The 25064-nt window shown below is 40.1% G+C and overlaps 1 protein-coding gene across 4 annotated transcripts in view; it reads left to right on the top strand.

Moving 5' to 3' along the window:
* sorl1 (sortilin-related receptor, L(DLR class) A repeats containing) overlaps positions 1 to 25064 on the top strand; it is a 114193-nt gene that overhangs the window by 4419 nt on the left and 84710 nt on the right. For all 4 annotated transcript variants that reach the window (XM_055045327.1, XM_055045326.1, XM_055045325.1 and 1 more), the window contains exons 2-5: positions 2618 to 2734; positions 8833 to 8967; positions 13395 to 13556; positions 22658 to 22725. In XM_055045327.1, the coding sequence (XP_054901302.1) occupies positions 2618 to 2734; positions 8833 to 8967; positions 13395 to 13556; positions 22658 to 22725 (482 nt within the window). The remainder of the gene's footprint in view (positions 1 to 2617; positions 2735 to 8832; positions 8968 to 13394; positions 13557 to 22657; positions 22726 to 25064) is intronic.

The raw sequence follows: 25064 nt of genomic DNA, 5'->3' as shown, positions 1-25064 counted from the left end.
AAGTGTTGGAGGAATCTGCAAAACATGGTGCAGTACGCATCTGGGTTTCAAACTGGCCACAGGAATGTTGTAAAGTGGAGGTCTATTGGCTCAGAATCTGAAGAACAGCCCGGCTGCTGGCTCTAATGTGTGGTTCTCAAACCCAGAGCAGGAATTGCCCAAAATCATTCCTGTAATCCGCTGATGATCGCATGAGGAAGGGTCAGGTACAAGTCAGCCGAGTTTGGAGAAGGCTCGCTAGCTGATCCACAAAGGCTGTGCAGCAGCTTCTTACCCATGAAATCAAGATGCTGTGTTGCATAATAAACTAACTGTAGGCTACAATTATATAAAATAGCTTCTCGTTATCATCCTACCCCATATTCAACTGTAACACCCTCCAGAGTTTTTGCTCTACCACCAGAGCTCTCTGATCATCGGTTAATTGACCCTAATAGTTTGCTCCCAATAGTTTGCTGCAACTTGTGAAAAAGCCTTTTGTCTTCACAGCCAGTCTGATTCCAGTTCAGTCGTGCCAGGCTGCAGAGACTGCCTCCCTCTCCCAGTCCACCCGATATAAAATGCAGAAATTTATTGCTGCAGGACCTTGGCTTGAGAGACGGCCCTGGCTTTTACCCAGGCATTCTAATGAGGCAGTGTGTGTCAGTGGAGTGGGGCCTTTGTGTGCAGGTAACGGTTTGGTCCCCAGAATGTTTGCATTGCTGTGACTAGAGCATCACAAAAGGGCAAAACCACATTGATAAATTATCATTTACTTACCATGCCTCTTTGTTGTCCACCCATTCCGTGGACAAGAAATTGATATTTCTAGTTACTGCATTGGATTTATAGATTTTTTTTCAGGCTGCTGCAGAAAAAGATATTAGCGTATTTGCCTTTATTAGATTTATTTTTTCTCTCTGTAAGATCATGGCAGGATCACTGGTGTTAGATCCGCAAATAAGAAGCTGTGGCTTCCTTTGTAACAATAGAATTATTTCAGAAGAAGGTGGAAAGCGGGTCGCATCAGGCAACAAAAAACCTGTGGCAAAAAAGCTGTGTGTTATTTCTGGAGTGGCAGAAAGGCATTGGAAGAAAACTGAAGTTCTTTTAGGGATCTGCCCCCTCTTGGAGTCATCAATAAAATATTAATAAAAGATAATTCTGATGAGATAGCCAAGCAGAGACAAGAAGGATGAAATAGCCCATTTGTTTGTATGAGTATTTGTATTTCTTGTCTGAGTTTCTTAATTTCAGACCCATCTGCCTGATGGAAGGTGCATACAGGAGGGGTTGGTGTTATGGCTTGTCATTGCAGTACTTCCTATTTACATGGAAACAGACATGCAGGGAAAATTAGACGTACGCCTCTCAGATGTTCATGACATGGAAAACGACAGATCAGTTTTCCTTTTTAAGTGAGCTGGGTTTGTTGCAAGTCAGCCTGCTGTAGTATGAAATTACAAACACAAAAAAAGTTCAAACTTTCTACTTCCACCTGTTATATTTTAGTACTGTTTTTTTTTTGTTCACAAAAATAAATAACTAGGACTCCACCAATTTTAAAAATTTGGGCCAATCTTCATATCCAGTATTAACTACTCCACTGATCTATTGTCTTTGCAAGAGGCAGTTGGGGGGAAGTTATAATAAAGTTATAATGCCCCCCCATTATAACTGCCCAAACCCCTCCTGAAACATATATTAAACTGCTGCCTCTTCTCCAGAATTCCTGAATAGATTCTGGAGAATCTATCAGAACTGGCAATATTAAGCTCTGATATGGTGGCGAGTAAATTCAGAAAAAAGTGTATACAACGGTCCTTAGGGTCGTGTACAAGGTAAACACAAACATATTGTTCAGAAGTACTTTGCTGATATCCAGATGGACAGAAAAACATTATATGCCAAAAAATATCAGATACCAACTGTGTTAATGCTATGACGCTGATGTGTGAAAACAATGTGTAAAAGTCAGAAAAGCACCACTAAGTAGAACAGTGAAGTAATAAAATTTTGTTTATATATTCCCCTCTAAAGAGCAGGGGAAAAAGTAACGGCTTGTAGTCTGAAAACCATGGTAATGTGGAAAGACATTTCCAGGGAAGGCATGCTACATTAGCTGTTGCGTCAAGATTAAAGTTACATCTTACATGCTCAATGTTGAGAAGATATCCAGTGATGTCCGCAAACAGAAGTCACATTAAACATGTAAGAACACATCGTACAACAGAATAGTCACATGGTGCGTCATTCCTTGAAGGATGCACTTTGTTACATATATTTAGTAAGAAAGTGGTTGTTTTTATAAATCAATTAGTGATTTTTGGCAGTATAAATTTAGAATGACACTTTATGTATACACTTAGTCATTTTGATAATAGGCTAATATAAACATAAGGCTTTTTTGCGGCTCCAGACAGATTCTTTTTTGTTCTTTTGGTCCAATATGGCTCTTTCAACATTTTGGGTTACCTCTGGCTTAGGTAATTAGGACCCCCTTTTAATGGTCCACACATCATGATTTACATCAGTAAAATTGTTTTTAGTTCATACAGTAACACACAAATTTAAATATATTAGAGTTTCTTAAATTCATATCTGATTCTTGTTTTTATTTCTTATTTGTGTCTTGCAGGCCAACTTGAATGACTCTCATAATCAGATGGTGGTACACTGGGCTGGTGAAAAAAGCAACGTCATTGTAGCCCTAGCCCGAGATAGCACTGCAGCCACTGGGCCCAAAACCAGTTCTGTAAGTACTCATACAGCACAGTACTATTTCAGCTTCCATGCATTCAACCTCTGCTGGATGGCATTTTCTGACTTCATTTTTGCTTACCCCTAAAAAAATCTACTTAACAGACCAAGATCTTTCATTTAAAACAGGGGTGCTCAAACTTTTTGAGACCAAGATCTACTTTTTCTCTCACCAGCCGGCTGAGATCTACCTCATGACATGAAGACATACAAATTATAAATGAAACCCTATTGACTAATTTTCTATGCAAATATACATCAGTTATATCAGAAATGATAAAGTGAGGAAAAACCTAATGCAGTTTCTTCCTCAGTGAGATTCTGACACTGGGAGCAGGTTACTGGTTTCTCAGTCAGAAGCTGGTTGCAAACTTGAGGCCAGCAGGTGTCAGTCAGTTATGGTATATCCGAAATTTGGTTTGATGACGTCAATATGCGAAACTGCAGACTGATAGGAGGAACCAAAGAGCTCTGCAAAGGTACAGGCAAATCTTCTGAATTTGGGATATAATTAATGTAATTTGACACAATTATTGTGGTAGAAGTCATTTGTTTGTTAAATATATGTTTGTTAATCAAATATATGTGTCCTATTTGATGTTGGTTGTGATGTTTACTGCAAACGAACGAGGTAATTAGTCCAAGTTTGTCGTTTATTGAACGTTCAGAAACTCCAGTAGCTGTGATGAACCACAGCGAAGATAAACAAAGGTAGAATTACCCGAACAACTCAGAACCACTCGCACCGTTTCACTCTCTCTCTCTCTTTATCGTTAAGCACACCCGTTACCGTGGCAACCGCCTGCGCCCCGCAAGCCGAGCAAAGATTACGTTAAAAACGTTCAGTCCGTTACGATATTAGGTTTCAGGCTTTATTATTTTTAATGAAGCTACAAACGTTTTGGATCTTAGTGAATATTTTCAAAAGTCTGTCAGAAGAGGAAGTGTTGCTCTCAGCGTCCTGCAGAGATCGACTCAAAACCTGCCCGCGATCGACCGGTAGATCGCGATCAATGTTTTGGGCACCCCTGATTTTAAAAAATACAGTCGTGGGGACAATTAATCTCAATGTGGCTTTGGACAGACATGGTTGAACTCCCACGCTCCCTTTGGGACCCTGATGAGGCTGTGGAGTAAGTGTTCCACAACCAGAATGAAAACCATACTACTTTTCCTAAATCTGAGGTTTGACTCTCTGATGGACCCTCTTCTCCAGAACCCCTGAATAGACCTTGCCAGGGAAGAGCTTAAGACCCCTCATTAGTTGAGCACACTCTGCAGTCTCCTTTTTGAATAGAAAGACCACCCTGGTTTACCAATCCAGGGGAACTGCCCCCAATGTTCACACAATATTGCAGTGTCACGTCATGTCAATCTCATCCACCCCCAGGGGCCTTGCCACTGAGGAGCTTCTCAACCACCTCGGCAACCTTAAAATTGGAGAGCCCAACCCAGAGTCACCATGCTCTGCTTCCTCAGTGGAAGGCATGTTGGTATGATTGAAGAGGTCTTCAAAGTATTCTGCCCACCAGCACAAAACATCCTTAGTTGAGGTCAATAGCACACCATCCCCACTATAAAGAGTGTTGGTGCTGTACTGTTTCAGCCTGACAGGGTCCCTTACCGAAGGTGTCCATTGGGTTTAAGGGTTGCATGACAGGCACGGACCTTGCGACTACAGCTCCAATAAGTCGCCTCAACAATGGAGACATGGAATATGGTCAGGATAGGATCAGTCATTCTCCACATCCAGCAATTGACCAGCATCCTTCCCAATTAATAGAGCCATCTCACCACCATATATTGGTGATTGGACAGTTACACACCTCTTTTCAAGATATGTAACCACAGATCCGGTGAAATTACAACAAAGTTGATCATAGAACTGTGGCCTAGTTCTGGTGCTAAGTGCACATATGGACCCTTATGAACATGGTGTTCATTATGGATAATGAACACCATCTCACTTGCCCAATCAGTGCAAAATCCAATGAAAACTTCCTGCAGCAATTCAGTGGTGAAGTTATTCTGGAACAACCATTTCATAATTTGTTATTTGATATGAGAAGCACAGAAGTCCAAGAATAGAACATCACTCGGGTTTAGATCTGGGGGGAATCCCTCCCGACCACATCCCTCCAGGTATCACTGACATTGCCCACGTGAGCGTTTAAGTCCCCCAGCATAACAAGAGAATCCCTAGGATGGGCACTCTCCAGCACCCCCTTCAAGAACTCCAAAAAGGTGGATAACCTGAACTGTTGTTAACAGTCAGAACCTGTTCTCCACCCTTAGGCAGAGTAAGGCTACCCTCTCGTTCACCGAGGTGAATCCCAAAGTACAGGTACCTAAATGGGAGGCAACAAGTATACCCCCCAGTTAGACTCCTTTGTCATATATAAAACACAAATGACAGCTGCTCTGCCACAATGTGCTCCGCCACCAATTTATTGTAATAGTGGTAAATGTATTTTTCCAGTTCTTGCTGTAAAGTTACACTTAAGCTCAGCATCATCTACAGCAGTGGTCCCCAACCCTGGTCCTCAGGGACCGCTGTCCTAGATGTTTTTGGTGAGTCCAGATTCATATGATTCCATTACTTCCTTTGCATTCCTGTAATTGCTACAGAAGTTACTTAATCACCTGTTATTTTAACAGCAGGGGAGCAGCAGGGGAACACCTAAAATATGTAGGGCACTGGGCCTTGTGGACCAGGGTTGGTGACCACTGATCTACAGCAGTTGTCCCCCCGGCACGGACTGGTACTGGGCTGCACAAGAAATAATTAAATATTTCTGTTTTATTTTAAAAATCCTTTAACCGGATTCTCTTGGTCACGTCTTGCGTGCCAACATTGATCCCATAAGCAGCAAAATGAGTAAGAAACAGATCAAATGTCTTTGGAAAGTTTGTTTGTAAAGGGCAAAAGGCCCAGAGAAGAGACATAAGAATGGATTCATCCGGGTAGGTGATTCCCACATTTCAAGCCCGCTCTGCTCAATTTGCGGCGACCAGCTCACTAATGAGGGAAAGAAACCTTCAAACTGCTTCTCCACTTAGAGACCATGAGCACACTGTGCATAAGCACACACCTCGGGTGTTAGTTGTCTCATCACTCAGAGATGGGACCGTCTCGTTACAGAGAAACATGCTCAGGGCTCCCATTAATTTGTCGTTGTCGAGAGTTAAAATTTTCATAAAAATAAAATGTTTGTTTTTGTGTCGCATCTGTAGCTTATTTTGAAGATGTAAACGTTATGATAGCGACCAGAGTCAGAGAGCGTTAAGGCAATGGTCGAGACAAGAGGAGCAGAGCTTGTGAGTCCTAAGTGATTCAATTGTGCCATGTGAATCACACGGCATGTCGGCCGATTTTCCAAACCTTTGTGACCACACACTAGCCGATAAAAGTACAACAGGTTCGATCGTTTTGTGTGTCCAGCCACACAGGAAGAGCAACACACCACATACCGATTTCACTCATGAACATCCCTGTTCCAAAAGAAAATCCCGTAAAACCCTCAACATATCAGATGTGAATTTAGACTAATGAAACACAGATGACGATGTAGGGACAATTGTGATAGTTTGTGGACTCATTTTAAGTGATAAAAGATCTAATGAAAAGAAAAGGTATCATACCTGAATTTGAACAAACTGTGCAGAGTCAATGATGGGAGACCTGCCATCTTTCAACTGTACTCCTTTGAATTTAATCTCTTCCTTTGCCTGGATTACTTCAACTACATGTTGTCCTGGGTATGAACTAAAACTTTCAATGCGTTTGACATACATTGTCATGATCTCATGGGCCTTTGGGAGTGGTCTTCCTGTTCTGAAGAAGCTCTGACAAGTTCTTTAGATCAGTCAGGACACCTGTCATCAGAGGAAGACTTTTTAGAAAATTTACAGCACACAGCTTAGGCAGCAGACCTTGGAAATTAGCCCTCTCTCTGCTGTACCTTGTCTTATCCTTTGATGGCTCACGGAAATGTGCCAATGCTGGATAAAATCCCACACTGTATGAAGAAGCAACCCAGCAGACACTGACAACTCTTCCTATACTTCTGAGTGTCATGCGCAAACTGTGAGCACATTCACTTAGGTCCCACATTCACTTAGTTCCCACATAAGTTCCAGTCTCCTGCAACTTTTAGATGCATCTCTACTTCAATACACCTGAGTCAAATAATGAGGTCATTAGCAGGACTCTGCAGAGCTTGACTGCATTTAGGAGGTGATTCAACTTTTGGATTCAGGTGTGTTTCATCAGGAAGATATCCAAGAGTTGCAGGACACCGGCCCTCGAGGACCAGGAGTGCCCATCCCTGGGCTATACAATGAGTACAGGCTGTCATGAAGGTCTGGAAATCTAAAGTCGTGCTTTATACTGTTCATTGTTCTCCCTGTTGCTTCTAATGCTTGGTCCACAGCAAGCTCCAACCTGTTATTAAGATTGTGCCATAGAACAATTTGTGGAAAATCATCTTGGAGCAACTTCTCAACACCCACCATCTCACTTGCCCAATCAGTGCAAAATCCAATGAAAACTTCCTGCAGCAATTCAGTGGTGAAGTTATTCTGGAACAACCATTTCATAATTTGTTATTTGATATAAACTGCAGACAGGCTCTGTAGCTCAATCAAATCCAAAGCAATGGGTTCAATCTTTCCATCAATGCTGTTTTTGAAAAATACAATCAATGTCGATTTGTGCCCTACACTGGTAGACTCATCAGCTAACACCGTGATTTTCTATGATCTTACTCAGGAGTTCCTTTTCCACCTGTGAAGACACATGGTCAATTATATCAACGTAGACTGTTTTACTGTTCAAAACACCACCTAAATGAACAGAATTAGCTTGCTGCAGCTCAATAAAACTCTGAAAGTCAGTAAATAAGTTTTGCCACAGTGTCATGTGTGATGTTTGCTCCATGTTTTCTGTTAAAGTTCTGTGCAACCATGCGACTGCTTCCCGATCCAGCCATCAGTATAATTTGAAATCTCTGCTCTTTTGTCAAACATATCTTCTTGGGTATCTGAAATAGAAAAGAAATATACATTTTACATTCTCCTATTTATGGAAACTTATGGCCCACCCTGTATTGAACCTTTGTACAGATAGAGGGAAAATCACTTGGCTTAGCATCATGACCTGTTTGCTCTCAAGAACCTTTAGCTTCCATCATCTTCCTGACATGGCGCCTCCTCACCCTGACTCTTGGATTGATCAAAATATTCATCAGCGGGTTTTTTTAACTTTGTGGGGTATCTTTCGATCTCAGAATTCCCAGTCTTTTCTTTTGAATAAAGATGTTATTTTTCTCTGCATGCTGGTCAAGTTTTGATTTTGTTTGAAATTTTTTTACAATTTAGTTGTTTTTGCAGTTTTTATTTACAGGTCTGCACAGGGTAAGTGATTTATTGTTCATCCTGTCTCAATGCAAGCGGAGACTTTTAATATCGGTGCACCACCTTTGCAAATGACCCAGTTCATTAGGTCGAACGCATTAATCCCCTTGGCAACCACTGTGTTTTGGAGATAAATGCGCAAGTGCAACGTAGATAAAATCTCTGGTCATAGCTGTGTTCTCAAGCTGTGATTTGTTGTGGAAATTGAGCAGAATTGCTATCATACTAAAATATTAACTATATCGATAGACTTTGCCAATCTGAAATGGACAAAAAAATGGTCTGGCCCATGGACTAGCTAGAAAAACCAATCGGTCACATCTGATCAGTGGGTGCACTCCCAGCTGCACTACGGGTGTAGTAGTGAGTGCACCCACTGATTCTATACAGCAGACAGCCACTCCCCACTCTTGCAGGCGTTGATGGGTATCGCCGATAGAATACCAGGTCTGTGAAAACGGGATTACTTAAAAGTAGAGCTGAGCCAGGCTGGGTCGAGTAGACCGGAGCTGCTAACGTAAGCCAGTGTTAAAGGAACAATAGATAAAATGGTCATTAGCCAAACCTGCTGTACAACACTAGCAGTAACTGCAGAAAAAGAGAATCATTGTTCTAAAGTTGCACACAGTGAGGCTTTGGAATGGGCCTTAAAATCCTGATCCCCGTGTTCCTCTTCAGGTCTACGTTTCGTACAACTATGGGACAACTTTCATACCTGTGTCGGCCAACTTCCAGCTCTCCGAAGTGAAGGCCAAGAACGGCAGTAAGCAGGTCATCTCTCAGTTCTACCACAGCCCTGCAGACAACCGCAGGGTGAGTCGCTAATCTTCTGCTGTGGCTGATATATTCACAACAAACTTGGAAGCAGCTGCGTCACTGCTGCATGTCATCCAGCATTTCATGTGCATAAGAGTTGCCATGGGTGCACATGTGTGTCTGTGTGTGAAAAAGTTTTCTTGCTGTGTTTTTTCTGCACTTTTTCAGCAACAAAGCAGTTCAAAGTGCATTATGTGTCATCAGTATGGCCAGTTATCTTGTATAACATTCATGGTACTTTAGGAACCATGAATAAAATAACTCATCCATCTTTTTTTTTTTTAAGAATTTAAAAATCTACAAAAATCTAACTTCATATGACTTAATGTGCAACCTTGAAAGACCAACTGTATTAATAGAAAAAAACTGAAAAACTAAAAGCAACTTGCATTAATCTGTTTACTTTTGGCTTAGTCATGCACAGTTTGCTATCCATTAGTTTAGATTGAATATTGATTGATTTTGCTCTTCCTGAGGGGGAACTTCTGAATTGTATTGATACATTCTAAGCATTTCGATGAGGCATTAGATGTTTGGTCAGTGATCCCTTTGGTTCTGGCTGCTGTGCTCCTAATTTTCTACTTTCTAACAGCTGCTATGATGAATGACTCTGGTAACAAGGTATTGTGTTAGAACTAGGGGAAACTGATTAGTATTTCAAAAGCTCAAATACAAGTGCATCTGGGAAGTATTCACTCTCTCCCTCCATTTTATATTCATTCCTTATTTGAAATTGTATAAAATTATCCTCTTTCCTCAAAATGTTTTTCAAAATTAGGATTCTCCAGTATCACTTTGTGGAAATGTTCTTGTTTCAAATAGAAAACTAAGAAATCACATTTATTTAAGTATTTACCTTGTTACCCTAATACTTTGTTGATCGACCAATGGTAACAGTTATAGTCTCTAGTTTAGCTCATCTGTCTTTAGGGAGTTATGGCCACTCTTCTCTGCAGTTCTTCTCCATTAGGTTGGACGGAGACATCTGTGAGTCATATATAGATCTCTCCAGAGTAGATCAATTAGGTTCAAGTCTGGAATCTGGCTCAGCCCTTCCTGGATCTCCACCTGGTAATTTTGGATCCTTCCACAGATTTCTGACTTAATATAATCCTATCTACAGACCTTTTCTTCGATCTCATTTTTGGTGTTTGACCTCTGACCTGCTGTCAGCTGTGGGACATCATAGAAACAGGTGTGTACCTTCTCAAATCAAGCCCAATCAACTGATTGAACTGTGGACACAACTGAACTCCATTTTAGTTATAGAAACATCTCAAAGATTATGATTTTTTTTCCCTTCATGACCACGGCAGTTAATATTTATGTAAATGGGATTTCTTGCTTTTCTGTTTTTTTTTTTTTACTTAGTTTTTATTTAGTTTTAACAATAAATCGTGACAGTTTTTCATCATTGCATTTTTCTTGTTCTTACAGCTATATACATTCCATATTATAAGTTGACAAAATTAAACAAGATGACAATAGTTGTCAAAAGTTATAGAACTACTCTTCTTCCTCACCCTTAAGCTGTAATGATGTAGATCAGTTGGTAGATGATTTTCAGTCTATAGTTTTATATATCATTGATTCCATTGCTCCAATTAAAGTAAAGGTTGTGTCTGATACGAAAAAATCTCCATGGAGAAAAGCACAAATAGTTCGATCTGCAAGACAACTCTGTCGCAGAGCAGAACGAAAATGGCGTAAAACTCAACTTCACGTTCATAATGACATCTATAAAGAAAGTCTACGTAACTATCACTTAACACTAAAACATGCAAGGGAGGCTTTCTTTGCAGATGTCATAAACAAAAACATCAACAATGCTCGAACTTTATTTGCAACAGTTGACAGACTCACAAACCCTCCTGTGACGTTACCACCTGAACTCCAATCTAATGCTGCCTGTAACAAGTTTTCCAGCTTCTTTTCAGAGAAAATTCAAAAAATCAGAGGATTAATCTGCATATCAACTTCAAAGCCAGAACCATTGCTGTACCAAAACAAAACAAATACAGAAAAAAATGACCCACTTTCAACTACTTGATTATAAAACTCTAGAAGAAATTATAAGTCAATTAAGTTCAAGCTCCTGCTGTCTGGACGTCCTTCCCACACATTTCTTTAAGAAAGTCCTGCCTGTTATTGCTACTGATCTGATCCAAATCGTAAACTCATCGCTTACATCAGGTGTTTTCCCCCAGGCCTTGAAAACAGCAGTCATCAAACCACTGTTAAAAAAGAACAACCTGGACAAATCACTATTGCAGAATTACAGGCCAATCTCAAACCTCCCATTCATCAGCAAAGTTATTGAAAAAACTGTGTGTAAACAATTAAATAGTTTCCTCATGATGACCAACTGCTTTGACACTTTCCAGTCTGGTTTTCGTGCTCACCACAGCACGGAGACTGCCCTCGTAAAAGTATTCAACAATATCCATATAAATACGGACTGTAGCAGAACCACAGTGCTGGTTCTGTTGGACCTCAGTGCAGCTTTTGACACTGTCGATCACGACATATTATTGAATCGACTTGAAAGTTGGGTCGGACTCTCCGGTTCGGTTCTCGACTGGTTTGAATCTCACATAAAGAACAGGGATTTCTTTGTTTCAATTGAAAACTTCTTATCAAAGAGGTCAAAGGTCACATGTGGGGCACCCCAAGGTTCAATCCTAGGACCCCTCTTATTCAATGTTTATATTCTCCCACTAGCTCAGGTCATAACAGGAAATAATATTAGCTACCACAACTATGCGGATGACACACAGCTCTACATTATGATGTCACCAGGTGACTCTGAACCATCCAATCACTGAATAAATGTTTAGAACAGATAAATGTGTGGATGTGCCAAAACTTTCTCCAACTGAACAAAAACAAAACTGAAGTCATTATTTTTGGACCTAAAGAGGAACGATCTAGAGTCAATGCTCAGCTTCAGTTATTACAACTAAAAACTAGTGATCAGGCCCGAAACCTGGGAGTAGTGATGGACTCGGACTTGAGCCTTGCGAGCCACATAAAGACGATTACAAAGTCAACCTTCTATCACCTGAAGAACATCTCCAGGATTAGAGGACTAATGTCTCAGCCAGATCTAGAGAAACTCATCCATGCGTTTATCTTTAATCGCACTGATTATTGTAACAGCGTCTTCACAGGTCTGTCCAACAAATCAATCAAACAGCTGCAACTGATCCAGAATGCTGCTGCTCGCGTTCTCACTAGAACCAGGAAGATAGAGACATAACAGCAGTTTTAAAGTCCCTCCACTGGCTCCCTGTAGCTCAAAGAATAGATTTTAAAATACTGTTGTTAGTTTATAAATCAATGAACGGTTTAGCACCACAATACATCAAAGATCTGCTGTTGTTGTATCAACCTTCCAGACCTCTCAGGTCTTCTGCTTCTGGTCTGCTTTGCATCCCCAGAACCAGAACCAAGAGAGGAGAAACAGCTTTCAGCATCTATGCACCAAAACTTTGGAACAAACTTCCAGACAACTGTAAAACAGCGGAAACCCTAACCTCTTTTAAATCGCAATTAAAAACACACCTGTTTAGAATTGTTTTTGAAATGTAATATGTAACAATGTATTGTCTATTATATGTTGCATGACTTTGTGTTCTTGTGTTTATGATGTAAAGCACTTTGAAATGCCTTGCTGAAATGTGCTATACAAATAAAATTTGATTGATTGATTGATTGATAAATAATCAAGTTTCAGAACTTACTCACTTTATGATCATTAATACATCAATATAATACATATATTTATAATGAACAGTAAATCAACATACACAATTACACCAGTCTCTCAGGCCTTTTATGATCTGTTTTCTGCGTGAACCTGTTTCACGACAGTATGTACCAGGAAACTGACTCTATCCAAATGGAACACATCAACGTCATCACACAGTCTGACTTTCTACCAGGACAGCCAGAGATTTAAAGAGGAACAGCAAAAACAAAAAATTAGGTGGATGAGCAGTGCTGCTAGGACACAGTGTCCTGGATCACTGTGTGTGTCATCCAGGACATGTTACTGTAGAATATCATTTCTGGTGCCTGGATATTGAGCTGTTAGCATGTGATGATAGCTATGATTGTCATACAGCAACATTCTTCTTCTTAAGATCAGTTGCAAAACTGACTTCCTTTGGAGATTATCCATAATGACTCTTTGAAGATGCTTGAATGACATGACTAATGACATTTCATTTCCTTTTGGCGTAAAGAAAGCATTGTTGAATTTAACAGAATTTCTACTTTATGCTTGTACAGTGGTTCTGTGTGATCATTTGAACTGTTAGTATATGATGGTTCTCCCTCTCACCCAGGTTTTTTGGGGACTTTTGTCATTGTAAACTATATTGCAGATTAAAATATAATGCTCTGTCCTCACTCCTCCTTAGTATCTGTTTGTGGACTCCACCAACAACTACTTGTGGAGCACATTTGACTTCTGTAAGACGGTGCAAGGCTTCTCCGTCCCATTCAGACCCACTGACCTGCTGCTTCATCCAAGACTCTCCAACCTGCTACTGGGATACGATGGCTCCCATCCCAAAAAACAGGTAGAGCCTCTTCTTGCTCTTCAGGTGTGGGCTGATTTCTGAATTGACTTTCTGTGTAAATGCTGTCCTGTGTACATTATTTTTTTATATATATTTTATATATATATATATATATATATATATATATATATATATATATATATATATATGAATGTGATTTTGACGTTGAACTTGAAATGGTGTAAAACGTGGAACTGCAATTAAAGATCACAGATGATGTGTTGGAGGTAGATAGTGTTATGGTCTGGCTCTAATACCATAACAAATTAAAGGAAGCAACGCATGGGATAACTTAAAATAGGATTTATTTAACAAAAATTATAGCTGGTTGGAGAGGAAAGGGAAAAAAGAGGAGAAGTGGACAGACAGAAAGAAAAGGGCTGGGCTGATGAGAAAAAGGTGGTGCATTTTATGCTGATCTGATGTCATTCATGGAGACACTGGCCAGCTGCCTCCACTTCCAATCAGCACCAATGAGGATATCTGGAGCAAGGGTGCTAAACCCCAAAGGAATAGCCTTGGGCCGTAACACCCCCCCTCTTCAAAACAGGGTCCCCACCAGAACCCTGGGCAACCTATGTATCAACATCTGAAAAAAAATAGAAAAACAAGTTTAAATACACTCACGATATCTCAGACAATCTGAGATGAAACAGAAAACAAAATCCAGATCCTTTTATATCCCATGTCCAAGTCGACAACTGGTACCATGAAGTGACTCAGACAGGTAAAAGGGGAAAAAAAAGTTACTGACTTTGCGCTCTTGACAAAGCATCTGCGATGACATTATCCTTTCCCTTGATATGACGAATATCTAAAGAAAATGACTGCAGAAACAACGACCATCTCACAAGTCTCTGATTTGGGCATCGAAAAGAGTTCAAAAAGGTCAGAGGATTGTGATCTGTAAAGACAGTTAAAGGACCTGAGCCCACATAAACCTCAAAATGTTGTAATGACCAAATAAGAGCAAGGGTCTCTTTTTCTATGACTGAATAATTCAGTTGATGTCTATTAAACTTCCTAGAGAAGAAACTCACAGGTCTCTCAATCAAAAAGTCATCCATTTGCAAAAGGACTCCCCCTGCACCAACATGACTGGCATCAACCTGTAGTTTAAAAGGCTTATTATTATCTGGAGCCAACAAAACAGGAGAATCACATAGCATCCTCTTCACATCTTCAAAAGCCTGCTGACAGACAGAGGACCAGCTGTATTTCACATTAATTTTCAAAAGATCTGTCAGAGGTGCAACCACCTTTGAAAAGTTTCTGCAGAAGGCTCTATAATACCCAACTAAACCCAGGAATTTCATGAGTTCCTTTTTAGTAGTTGGTGGTGGATAGTTTTCAATCGCTTCTACTTTTGCTTTAACTGGACATACTTTACCTTGACCCACTTGATGACCAAGATAAATGACAGTTGCTCGAGCAAACTCACATTTGGCTAGATTCACTGTGAGACGTGCCTCCACCAAACGGTCAAACAAAGTTGTGAGTTGTTCCAGGTGAGAAGACCAACTATGAGAATAGACAACAATGTCATCCAAATACACAGAACAACCTTCTAAACCTCCAACAACTTTATTCATCAAGCGCTGAAAAGTTGCCGGCGCATTCTTCAAACAAGGCATAACATTGTACGAGTACAAACCAGTAGGTGTAATAAAGGCAGCGATTTCCTGTGCCCTTTTTGTTAAAGGGACTTGCCAATAACCTTTTAACAGGTCTATTTTAGTAATGAACTTAGCATTACCAATCTGGTCAATACAGTCATCCATACGAGGTAGCGGGTATGAATCAGTTTTTGGTTATGCTATTGACTTTTCTGAAATCAGAACAAACCTGTATGCTTTGTCTGATTTTGGAACTAGCAAGCAAGGTGAAGACCAGCTTGAACATGATGCTTGAGCGATCCCGTTTTTTAACATGTAGTCAATCTCAGCATCAAGATATTTGCGTTTCTCAGGGCTAACCCTGTAAAACCACTGTTTTATAGGTTGTGCATCACCCACCTCAATATCATGTTCAATCAGATGTGTGCAGGATGGAATATCTGCAAATAAATCAGAGTAAGATTTTATCAACCGAATCAACTCAAAGCATTGAGTCTCTGGTAAATAATTCAGCATCGTGTCCAAGTTCTTCAGTACTTCAGAATTTATAAGTCGACCAGTTAGCATGGCTGAATCTGGAACAGGCAACCCATCGCCATTCCATTCACCTCCAGCAGATGTCAGCGTTTCACTGATGCACACAGGGTGAATATCATCCACCAATACAGTCTTACCACGAACATGGTATGGTTTTAAGAGGTTTACATGAACCGTCTGCTGTTTCTTCCGTCTTTCTGGAGTTGCAATGAGATAGTTTTGGTCGGAAAGCTGTTTCAAAACTGTGTGTGGGCCAGAAAACTTGGCCTGAAATGGTGAAGTCACAACAGGAAGTAAAGCCAGAACTTGATCACCTGAAAGAAAAACACGATGTTCAGCTTTCTTATCATACAAGCACTTCATTTTTTCCTGTGCAGATGATAGGTTCTTATTTGCCATCTGCGTTGCAGTAAAGAGTCTCTGCTTAAACCCATTAACATAATGCAACAAGTTTTGTGGTGGTTCAGCATCTTTCCACTCATCTCGCAAAACTGTTAATGGACCACGCACAGTATGACCAAATACTAATTCATTAGGGCTAAAGCCCGTACTTTCTTGCGTTACTTCTCTTGCTGCAAGTAATAACCAAGGCAGACCATCCTCCCAATCAGCCTTCATCTGAACACAGTAAGCACGGAGTAAAGATTTTAATGTCTGATGAAAGCGCTCCAGTGCTCCTTGGCTCTGTGCGTGATATGCTGTAGATTGATTATGCTGAATGTGTAGCTGCTTCAAAACCTGTGCAAACAAATGAGAGGAGAAATTAGATCCTTGGTCACTCTGAATGACTTTAGGTATTCCAAAAATACCAATAAATTGCCCAAGCGCTCGCACCACAGACTTTGCAGTAAGTGTGTGCAATGGATAGGCTGCTGGATACCTGGTACTTTGGCACATAACTGTCAAAAGATACTTAGCACCCAAACATGAAGGTGGAAGAGGACCCACACAATCAATTATTAAGTGCTCAAATGGTTTACCAATAGTCGGAATAGGATACAGTGGTGCCCGGTTTATGACTTGATTGGGTTTACCAGTCAACTGACAGGTGTGACAAGTTTTAATATATGAAGCAATATCTTTTTTCAGCCGCGGCCAAAAAAAACTTCTCAAAATGCGGTCATAGGTTTTTCTAACTCCCATGTGTCCGGACTTATCATGGGATACCTGCAAAACCAAGTCACGCAATTTCAAAGGCACCACAACCTGATAAACTGGCTGCCCAATAACATCGTCACCACATGGCATCCACTTCCTTAACAGTACCTCGTTCTCAACAAAGTAGCCATGAGCATGGTTCTGCATCTCCTCAGCAGGTAATGCAGACTGAAACAAATGCTGTATTGTGGGGTCAGATCTTTGCTCCTGTCCCAAATCACTCTGTGAAATAGACAAAGGAATATTAGACCAACAAAAAGAGGATGTCTGTGTATCTTTTCCAAAGTTTTCATCCTGATGATCATCACTGGATGCTTTCATTGCTCGTGTCACAGCACATGCTTGGAAAACTTCTGGGTGTGATTTTTCATTTTCGTCAGGACCACTGCTGACCAAAGGTACTGAAACAATAACTGGAGATTCTGGTTTATCAGGCCAGACTTTCCCTCCAGCTATATGGTTCCCCAATATAACTGTGACACCAACCACAGGTAGCGCAGGTCTGACACCCATCCTTACTTCTCCTTCAAACAACTTCGAATGAAGCATAAGCTTATGTACTGGAACACAAAACACAGACATGCCCATACCCAACACAGGTATTGATAATCCAGTGTCAGACTCATCTGAAAAAGACAACACTGATGCCAGAATGAATGAATCATATGCACCAGTATCTCTTAAAATGGTAACTGGTACCCTGACGTCACTTCCAATTAAAGAAACTTCTTCTTCCATAAGAAATGGTTTATAAGAACTCAAATCAGGTTTTCCGGCAAATGGCACTTCAGTCATTTTGTTAGAAACATTTAAAACTGATGCAGCAAGTGCTGCTGGTTTAACCTGATTTCCATTTTTATTTCTAGATTTCAACAAAGCACAGTCTTTCTTCCAATGACCCTTTCTGTGACAATAATTACAAATTTTGTCCGGCTCACGGATACTGCGGTCTGAAAAAAACCCTCCAGAACGTGTTGAACGCCAGTTTGGAGCACTCATCCCATCTGTGTGTTCTCCACCAGTATCTTTATGTGTCAAGACAAAATCATCTGCCAACACTGCAGCTTCTGATACAGTTTTTACCCTCTGTTGATTAATGTACATTGCAATGCCTTGAGAAACAGAGTTCTTAAATTGTTCAAGAACCATTAAATTACAGAGGTCACCAAGTGTTTTAACCTCAGAGGAAGTGCACCAACGATTGAAATGAATCTCCAGATCCCTTGCAAACTCTCCATAAGTTTTGTCACCTTTTTTCCAGTTTCTAAACTTCTGCCTGTATGCTTCAGGGACCAATTCATACGCTTTCAGTATTGCAGCTTTAACCTTGGCATAATTCTGGCCATCATTTAAGCTCAACATAGCAAAAGCTTCCTGAGCACGACCAACCAAAACACACTGAAGCAAAACTATGCGGTCTGAATCAGACCAGTCTCTTGTCTCTGCAACTCTTTCAAACAAGTGAAAAAGGTTTCAACATCTTTTTCACTAAACCTAGGCACCAAACGCAACTCACTTAAAATGTCAGAGGCCTTACATTTTGAGTCCATAACACAAGATTCCACAGACAATTTGCCTTCTTTCATCAGATGTAATTTCTCACTTTCCAAATTTATTTTTGCCAATTCAGTTTCCTGTCTTAGTTTTTCCAAAGCAAGAACCTTATCCAAATCTGCTTGCTGTCGTAAATTCTCCAAAGCCAACTCCTTTTCCTTCTCCAGTTGCATTCTTAATCTTAACATCTCTTTTTGTTGTTCAAAATCCAAAAGTTTAGGCTTTACAACCTCTGAATCCAAATCTTCAGGCATTGAAGAAAAAGACAAAACACCCATTTCAATTAAGTTTTCCCTTAAAATTGCTTTAACATTCTCTTTCAACCGTTTATCACCAACACTTATTTTATAGTGCTCAGCAATTTTTACTAATTGTTCTCTTGAACACAAATCCAGAAATCCTGCTGATGGATTTTTATTAAAATCTTCAACAGACATAATTAAGTTCTTAATCAGAAAACAGTTTTTCAAAATTTAAAGTAAATTGCTGACAATCTGTGCAACACAAAACAACCAACCTGAACCTCCCCTCTAACTGCCTATCAGACACTAACTAGCTCAACCCTAGTCTTCAGAGATCAGGGACGGTGGGTACTTATGCACTAAATACCAGTAGAGTGAAAAAAGCGACCAGAAAGCTGGCAACTTTCTCAACACTACGGCTGTGCCCCCAAGACAATTGCTCTAACCATATGATCTCACACTACTGTTTTTTGAGCACATGACTCCCAAAGGGGAGACACGCTGAGGCCTAAAGGAGAATCAGTTCAGATCAGTCATACCTAATTGCACAAACCAGTCAACAATCACACTTACCATTAGTCGTCAGATGAAATGAAAGCAAACCACTTACCCCAAACCAGAAAAAGAAGAGAAAAAAAAGATTTCTCTCAGACTAAACACAAGATTCCCACACTAACTTCCCAATTAAATTAATAAACAAAACTTACTAACAAAAAAGAAAACTGTCATGCCAAACTATAACATAAATTTGGATGAGCCTCCAATTTGTTATGGTCTGGCTCTAATACCATAACAAATTAAAGGAAGCAACGCATGGGATAACTTAAAATAGGATTTATTTAACAAAAATTATAGCTGGTTGGAGAGGAAAGGGAAAAAAGAGGAGAAGTGGACAGACAGAAAGAAAAGGGCTGGGCTGATGAGAAAAAGGTGGTGCATTTTATGCTGATCTGATGTCATTCATGGAGACACTGGCCAGCTGCCTCCACTTCCAATCAGCACCAATGAGGATATCTGGAGCAAGGGTGCTAAACCCCAAAGGAATAGCCTTGGGCCGTAACAATAGTAAGTGAAAATTTAGGGATAAAAGGGGAAGTAACGGGAGAGCAGAGATGACCAATGCCTTATTTGGAGATCGATTATTGAACAACTTAGACGTTTCAAAGAAAAGACATGGGAGGAAAATTGAGCAATCTTGAGATATTAGCACAGACATTAGGACATAATGTCTCTAAGACAGTGATGAATATGAGATCATCTGTCCAAGCAGTCAGCCATTGAAACAAGTAAAGCAACAGTGTTAGCCAATGCAAATGCACCAAAAGGGTGGATAAACCTATAAAAGGTGAGTGCAAAAGAGGAATCTTTGGTTGGATCCTCCAAGCAGCTTCGAGCCAAGATCGAGATGGACGAAGAACTCTGTAGCTGAAGAAGAGCCGGGGCCACAGAGCTGAAGACTGTCCTGCACATGGGGACCAAAACGTCAGCCCCGTAACATGTGGCTTCAAATCGCACTTCTCTCATCAGCTGGGTTCAGACATCAAAGACAAAGATGAAGGTAAAGGCAAAGACCAAGGCAAAGATGAAGATAAAGACAAAGACTAAGGTAACGATAAAGACCCAAGTCCTGTGGGACCTCACCATTCATGCAGAGATGAAACTCATCAGACCAACAGAGATCCCTGCCTTCGTCAATCAACCTCCTTCTCCTGGTGCAACACCTTCCTCATCATCAAGCCAGTTCTGGGGTTAAAAACACCATACTTTGTCAGTCTCTCTCAAAGGTTCCCATTTTAGTTCTTAGTATCAGCGTTCGGGAAAGATAGGCTAGATAATTGATTTTACTTATTTGATTATTTTTGCTACTGAATTAAACTGTACTGACCCTTGCAAAATTGCTTTACTAATGACAAACTTAACAGATAGAAAATCTAAAAGATGTTGTGGACATTCAATAAATGAGTCGCCTCAAAGTTCTTTGATGGTAGTAAAATAGCTATGATGTTTGATTCTGGGGAAGAAAAAGTAGAAAATGTTTTATAGGTTGCTTTAGCCCAAATATAAAACAACATCCTTGGGACTCGCCCGAATTACGAAAACCAACCTGGTTCGATAACAGATGCAAGTAGTAATAAAGAGAAGGAGCGACCGATAACAGATGTGCCCTGTCAAACTAGTTGGCTGTCGGCTGCTCAGTCTGGCTAATTTACAGGGGGAAGAAGACTTAAACTCACAAGCCAGTATTCCTCTCGACTCGTCTCGACCACTGCCCTAATGCTTTCTCATCGCTATCGTAACGTTTACGTCTTCAAAACAATTGTGCCGCATCAATTAAGTGATGCGGCACAAAACAAACATTTTATTTTTATGAAAAATGTAACTCTCGACAACAGCAAATTAATAGTAGCTCTGAGCATGTTTTCTGCAACAAGATGGTCCCATCTGGGAGTGATTAGACAATAACACCCGAGGTGTGTTGCATATGCACAGGGTGCTCACAGTCTCTAAGTGGAGAAGCAGTTTGAAAGTTTCATTCCCCCATTGCGAGCCGGTGGCTGCATGTCATGCAGAGTGGGCTTGAACTGTGGGCCCGGGGTTTGGTGACCACTGCATAGTAAAAACCACAGGGTGAAAATAGCAATTATAGAAATAGAAATTATTTTATCATTATGTATTATTTTTCCATGATGCCTCCCTTGACCGCATGCAACTCTTATAATGATAAGGCTATTCATTCAGTCAGGGCTTTACACTGCTGCTTATGGATGTTTGCAAGAAGTTTATTAATAAATAAATAGATTCAACACCAGTTTTACATTTGACAACAATTAGTTGTCTAAAACGTAACTTGTTAATTCAGCTGATGGAAGCTGATTCTCGCTTCCCCTTCTCCACTTACCTGTCTCCTCCCACCTCCCTTCACCTGGAGAAAATAGTAGCACAAAGTGACTTACCTAATTTTCTTGGGGAATATTTCATCTGCTTCTTTCTCTTTGGTCAAACAGGGACTTTTTTTGGGTGACTGGTCCTCATTAGCATCCTCTACACTTGTAGCATGTCTTCATTAAAATGGGTCTTGATGTGGGTAAAATTGGCAAAGCAAAGAATGAAAGCACCATATTATGTCAGCCAAGTTCATAAATAATGCACATAAAAGATAACTTTGACTAACATATTAGCGTTTAATCTGCTAGATTAAAATTGGAGGGAGAAAATCTATTTTGTACAACTTAAAACAGTCTTAAATAATGTTTGAAATGCAAACATTTGATATTCATAGTTGAATACATTCAACTATAAAAATGAATCTATGTTCATAGTTCAGCGCTTAGTATTTTTAAGTGACAGTTCCAACATTAATTTTTATTGACCTCTGGAGACGTTTTTATTAATTTCTTCACAACTGTGCACAAATGGAACATTTTCGCTGCCCAAACCTTTGACACCAATTTTGTTTGTTCCGAACCCGTCAGAGTTGTCTCGTTCAGAGCCAAGTTCATAAGTGCTTTGTAGACATCTTGTTGTAAAACTTTAGGATCAATTAAATTAAGAAATTTAAGACTAAACATAATGGCAGACCAATATAATATTACCACATGAAGTCAGATAATTTTTTTTAATCGATTAGTTTTACAACAAATTTGTATATTAAATTAATGACAGTTCTTAATTTTTTTGATTAATGTGAAATTGTCACAACAAAAACATTTTGAATAATTTTGCATTAAATGTGCCATAATTTCCCAATGACCCTTTATGACAATAGTCATAAATATTCATGAAGACTTAATCATGTTCATGACAAGTGTTATGTCTTGTTTATGACAGTATCTTGTCAGTCTTATGCACACCACAAGCATTTCCAGTGTTCTCCTTGTCATATGTGTGAGCTGGAGCATAGCCATGAGTCTGACCTACATTTTTTTAATTCACCATCCCCCTCTTTCTGCTTCTACTCCTTCCCTGCCTCACTCACCCACCTTCACCTCCATAGCTGTGGAAGTCAGACGACTTTGGGGAGACGTGGGTGTTGATCCAGGAACACGTGAAGACCTACTTTTGGTAAGACAACAGCTGTCTCTGTTCATGTTGAGGAGGGTGAACATAATGTGAATGGGAGGAGTTTTCTGGGCTCTGTGGTATGTTCTCTGGATTTACAGTGAAAACAAGAGAGAGGAGATTCTTTCACCCAGAAAATATCAATGGAATGTAACAACATCTTGATAGTTATGTCAGTACCAGCATTATATGTCATGCTCTCATGGCTGAAAGAGTTGAAGAGGGATAAATGAGGACAATTAGTTTGCTACGTTGAACAATGTAAAAGATGACACCAAGTTGCCATTCTGCTCCTGATTATTCAGATGACGGGGTTGATTGTGCATTACAATCAAGCTCACGTCTTTGTATTTTCAGTTTCACCACCAATTATGTGAATTTTATCATGTAATCCACTAAATTTATCGGGGATGCACAACTGTCTTTTGCCAGGTAAAAAGCCTGTTTATTTGTAGGATTTAGTTCATTGCTTAATTTTTAAATCCCAAAAGGATTGGCTCATCATATCTCTGTGATCTAAACATATACTCTGCAGAAAGAGTGTTTGAGTCAAATAGCCAGTTTCTCTTAGATGTTCTGAGATTTACTGTAGGTTGAAATTAAGAGGTGGTTAGACTTTTGCAATTTGTGCTCCTAAACTTTAGGAACACAAATTGTACGTACTGCCAAGACTGTTGAGACTTTAAATCTTTGCCCTGTGACGTTGTTTTAAAGCTGTTTTGATTTAAACATGGATTTAGTTTCTTTTATTACAGTTAAGGATTATATTTGTATTTTCTTTTAACCTTAATTTTATATGTATTTGTCATGTTCCTATTTTTGTTTTCTTGATTTATTTCATTGAATTGTACAGCACTTGGGTCAACAGTGGTTGTTTTTATGTGCTTTATAAATTGATATTGACATATTGGTACAACATTGTAATTCGTCCCCATAAATCAAAATGGGCTAATATTAACAACAAATATTTATTTCCATCTTGTCGCCATTTGCTTTTGGAGGCAGAGGAGAAAGGGTTGGTCATGTGTTATTAGTTTGGTCATGTGACAGTAGCTGCATTACCATTGACTGTATACTCGTGAAATTTTACTTTTTGAAAATACATTTTCTCAATGGAAATCTGCCAATTTTGTCATGAAGTGCAGTGAAAAGGTGGTGAGGATGATGCTGAGGACCCAGGTTGGAGTGAAAGAATGATGTTTTTAATGATGATATGAATACAAATCCAAAATCCAGGCAGTACAGAATGAGCGGAAGGCTAATGCTCAATGCTGGTAGCAACTGGTAACAGGACAAACATCTGCTGCGACAGACAGCAGGACAGTGTGGTGGAAAAAATTTAATAAGGTCAGATCTGCTAGTTGTTACCTTATTATTAGTTATTATAAGAACTAATAATGTTTTGTATTAGTTCTTGTATGGTCCCACCACAATAATGTTATTTGGGTTACATGTACAAGGTTGGAAGTTGTTTCGCAGAGCTGCATGGGAACCACGACTGTTTCCCATGCTTTGGATCATTTAACTTTGTATATAACTTATGTGTAGTCTCTGCCTGGCAGAGCTTTGCATCCAGACTTACTTCATTACTGATTGTCTTATGAGCTCTCTAAGTTGTGCACAGTTCATGAATAAACCTGACTGAGTGATTTTATCTGAATAGTGCTTGGAAATAGTTTGTTTTTTCACGACAACAGCTTGACACAATAGATTAGACAAGGACCCGATGAGGAACACGGGTGGAATTAAACACACAGAGGGTAATCAGGGAATGAGACGTGGCTGGAAACTATCAAGGGGTAGACAGGACAACACGGAGACTCAATAGACACAGAAACCTAAAATAAAAACAAAGAAAACTCAAATCCTCACAATAACCCCCCCTCAAGGGCGGCTTCAAGACACCCCCCAAAAAAAGTTCATGAACAAAAAACAACCAACATAAACTGTCAGGGTGGGGCCTTTTGGCCCCTCTCACAGATGGAGGGCCCATTGGAGGGGCGCCCCATGTCTCCTCTTCGGGATAAGCCCAGCCAGGCTCCATGGGTAAAAGCCCAGCCACCAGGCGCTTGCCATCATGCCCCCCTCCAAGCCTGGCTCCAGGGTGGGGTCCCGGTGACCCATGTCTGGGTGAGGGAGCACCAAATCGAAAGTTTTCATCCATCAGAGGGGTCTTCAAGCTGCGCTTTGTCTGGTCCCTCACCTAGGACCTGTATGCCTTGAGTGACCCTATCGGGGACAGAAAAGCTCCAGACAGTATACCTCCTACAATCATTGGGACACTCAAACCCCTCCACTATGATAAGGTGACAGCCCAAAGAGAGATGGATTTTCTTTAGCAG

This window comes from Poeciliopsis prolifica, unplaced genomic scaffold (genome assembly GCF_027474105.1).
Source record: "Poeciliopsis prolifica strain line A6 unplaced genomic scaffold, Auburn_PproV2 SCAFFOLD022, whole genome shotgun sequence".
In the NCBI taxonomy this organism is placed as follows: Eukaryota; Metazoa; Chordata; class Actinopteri; order Cyprinodontiformes; family Poeciliidae; genus Poeciliopsis; species Poeciliopsis prolifica.
This window is presented reverse-complemented; position numbering and strand designations above follow the sequence as displayed.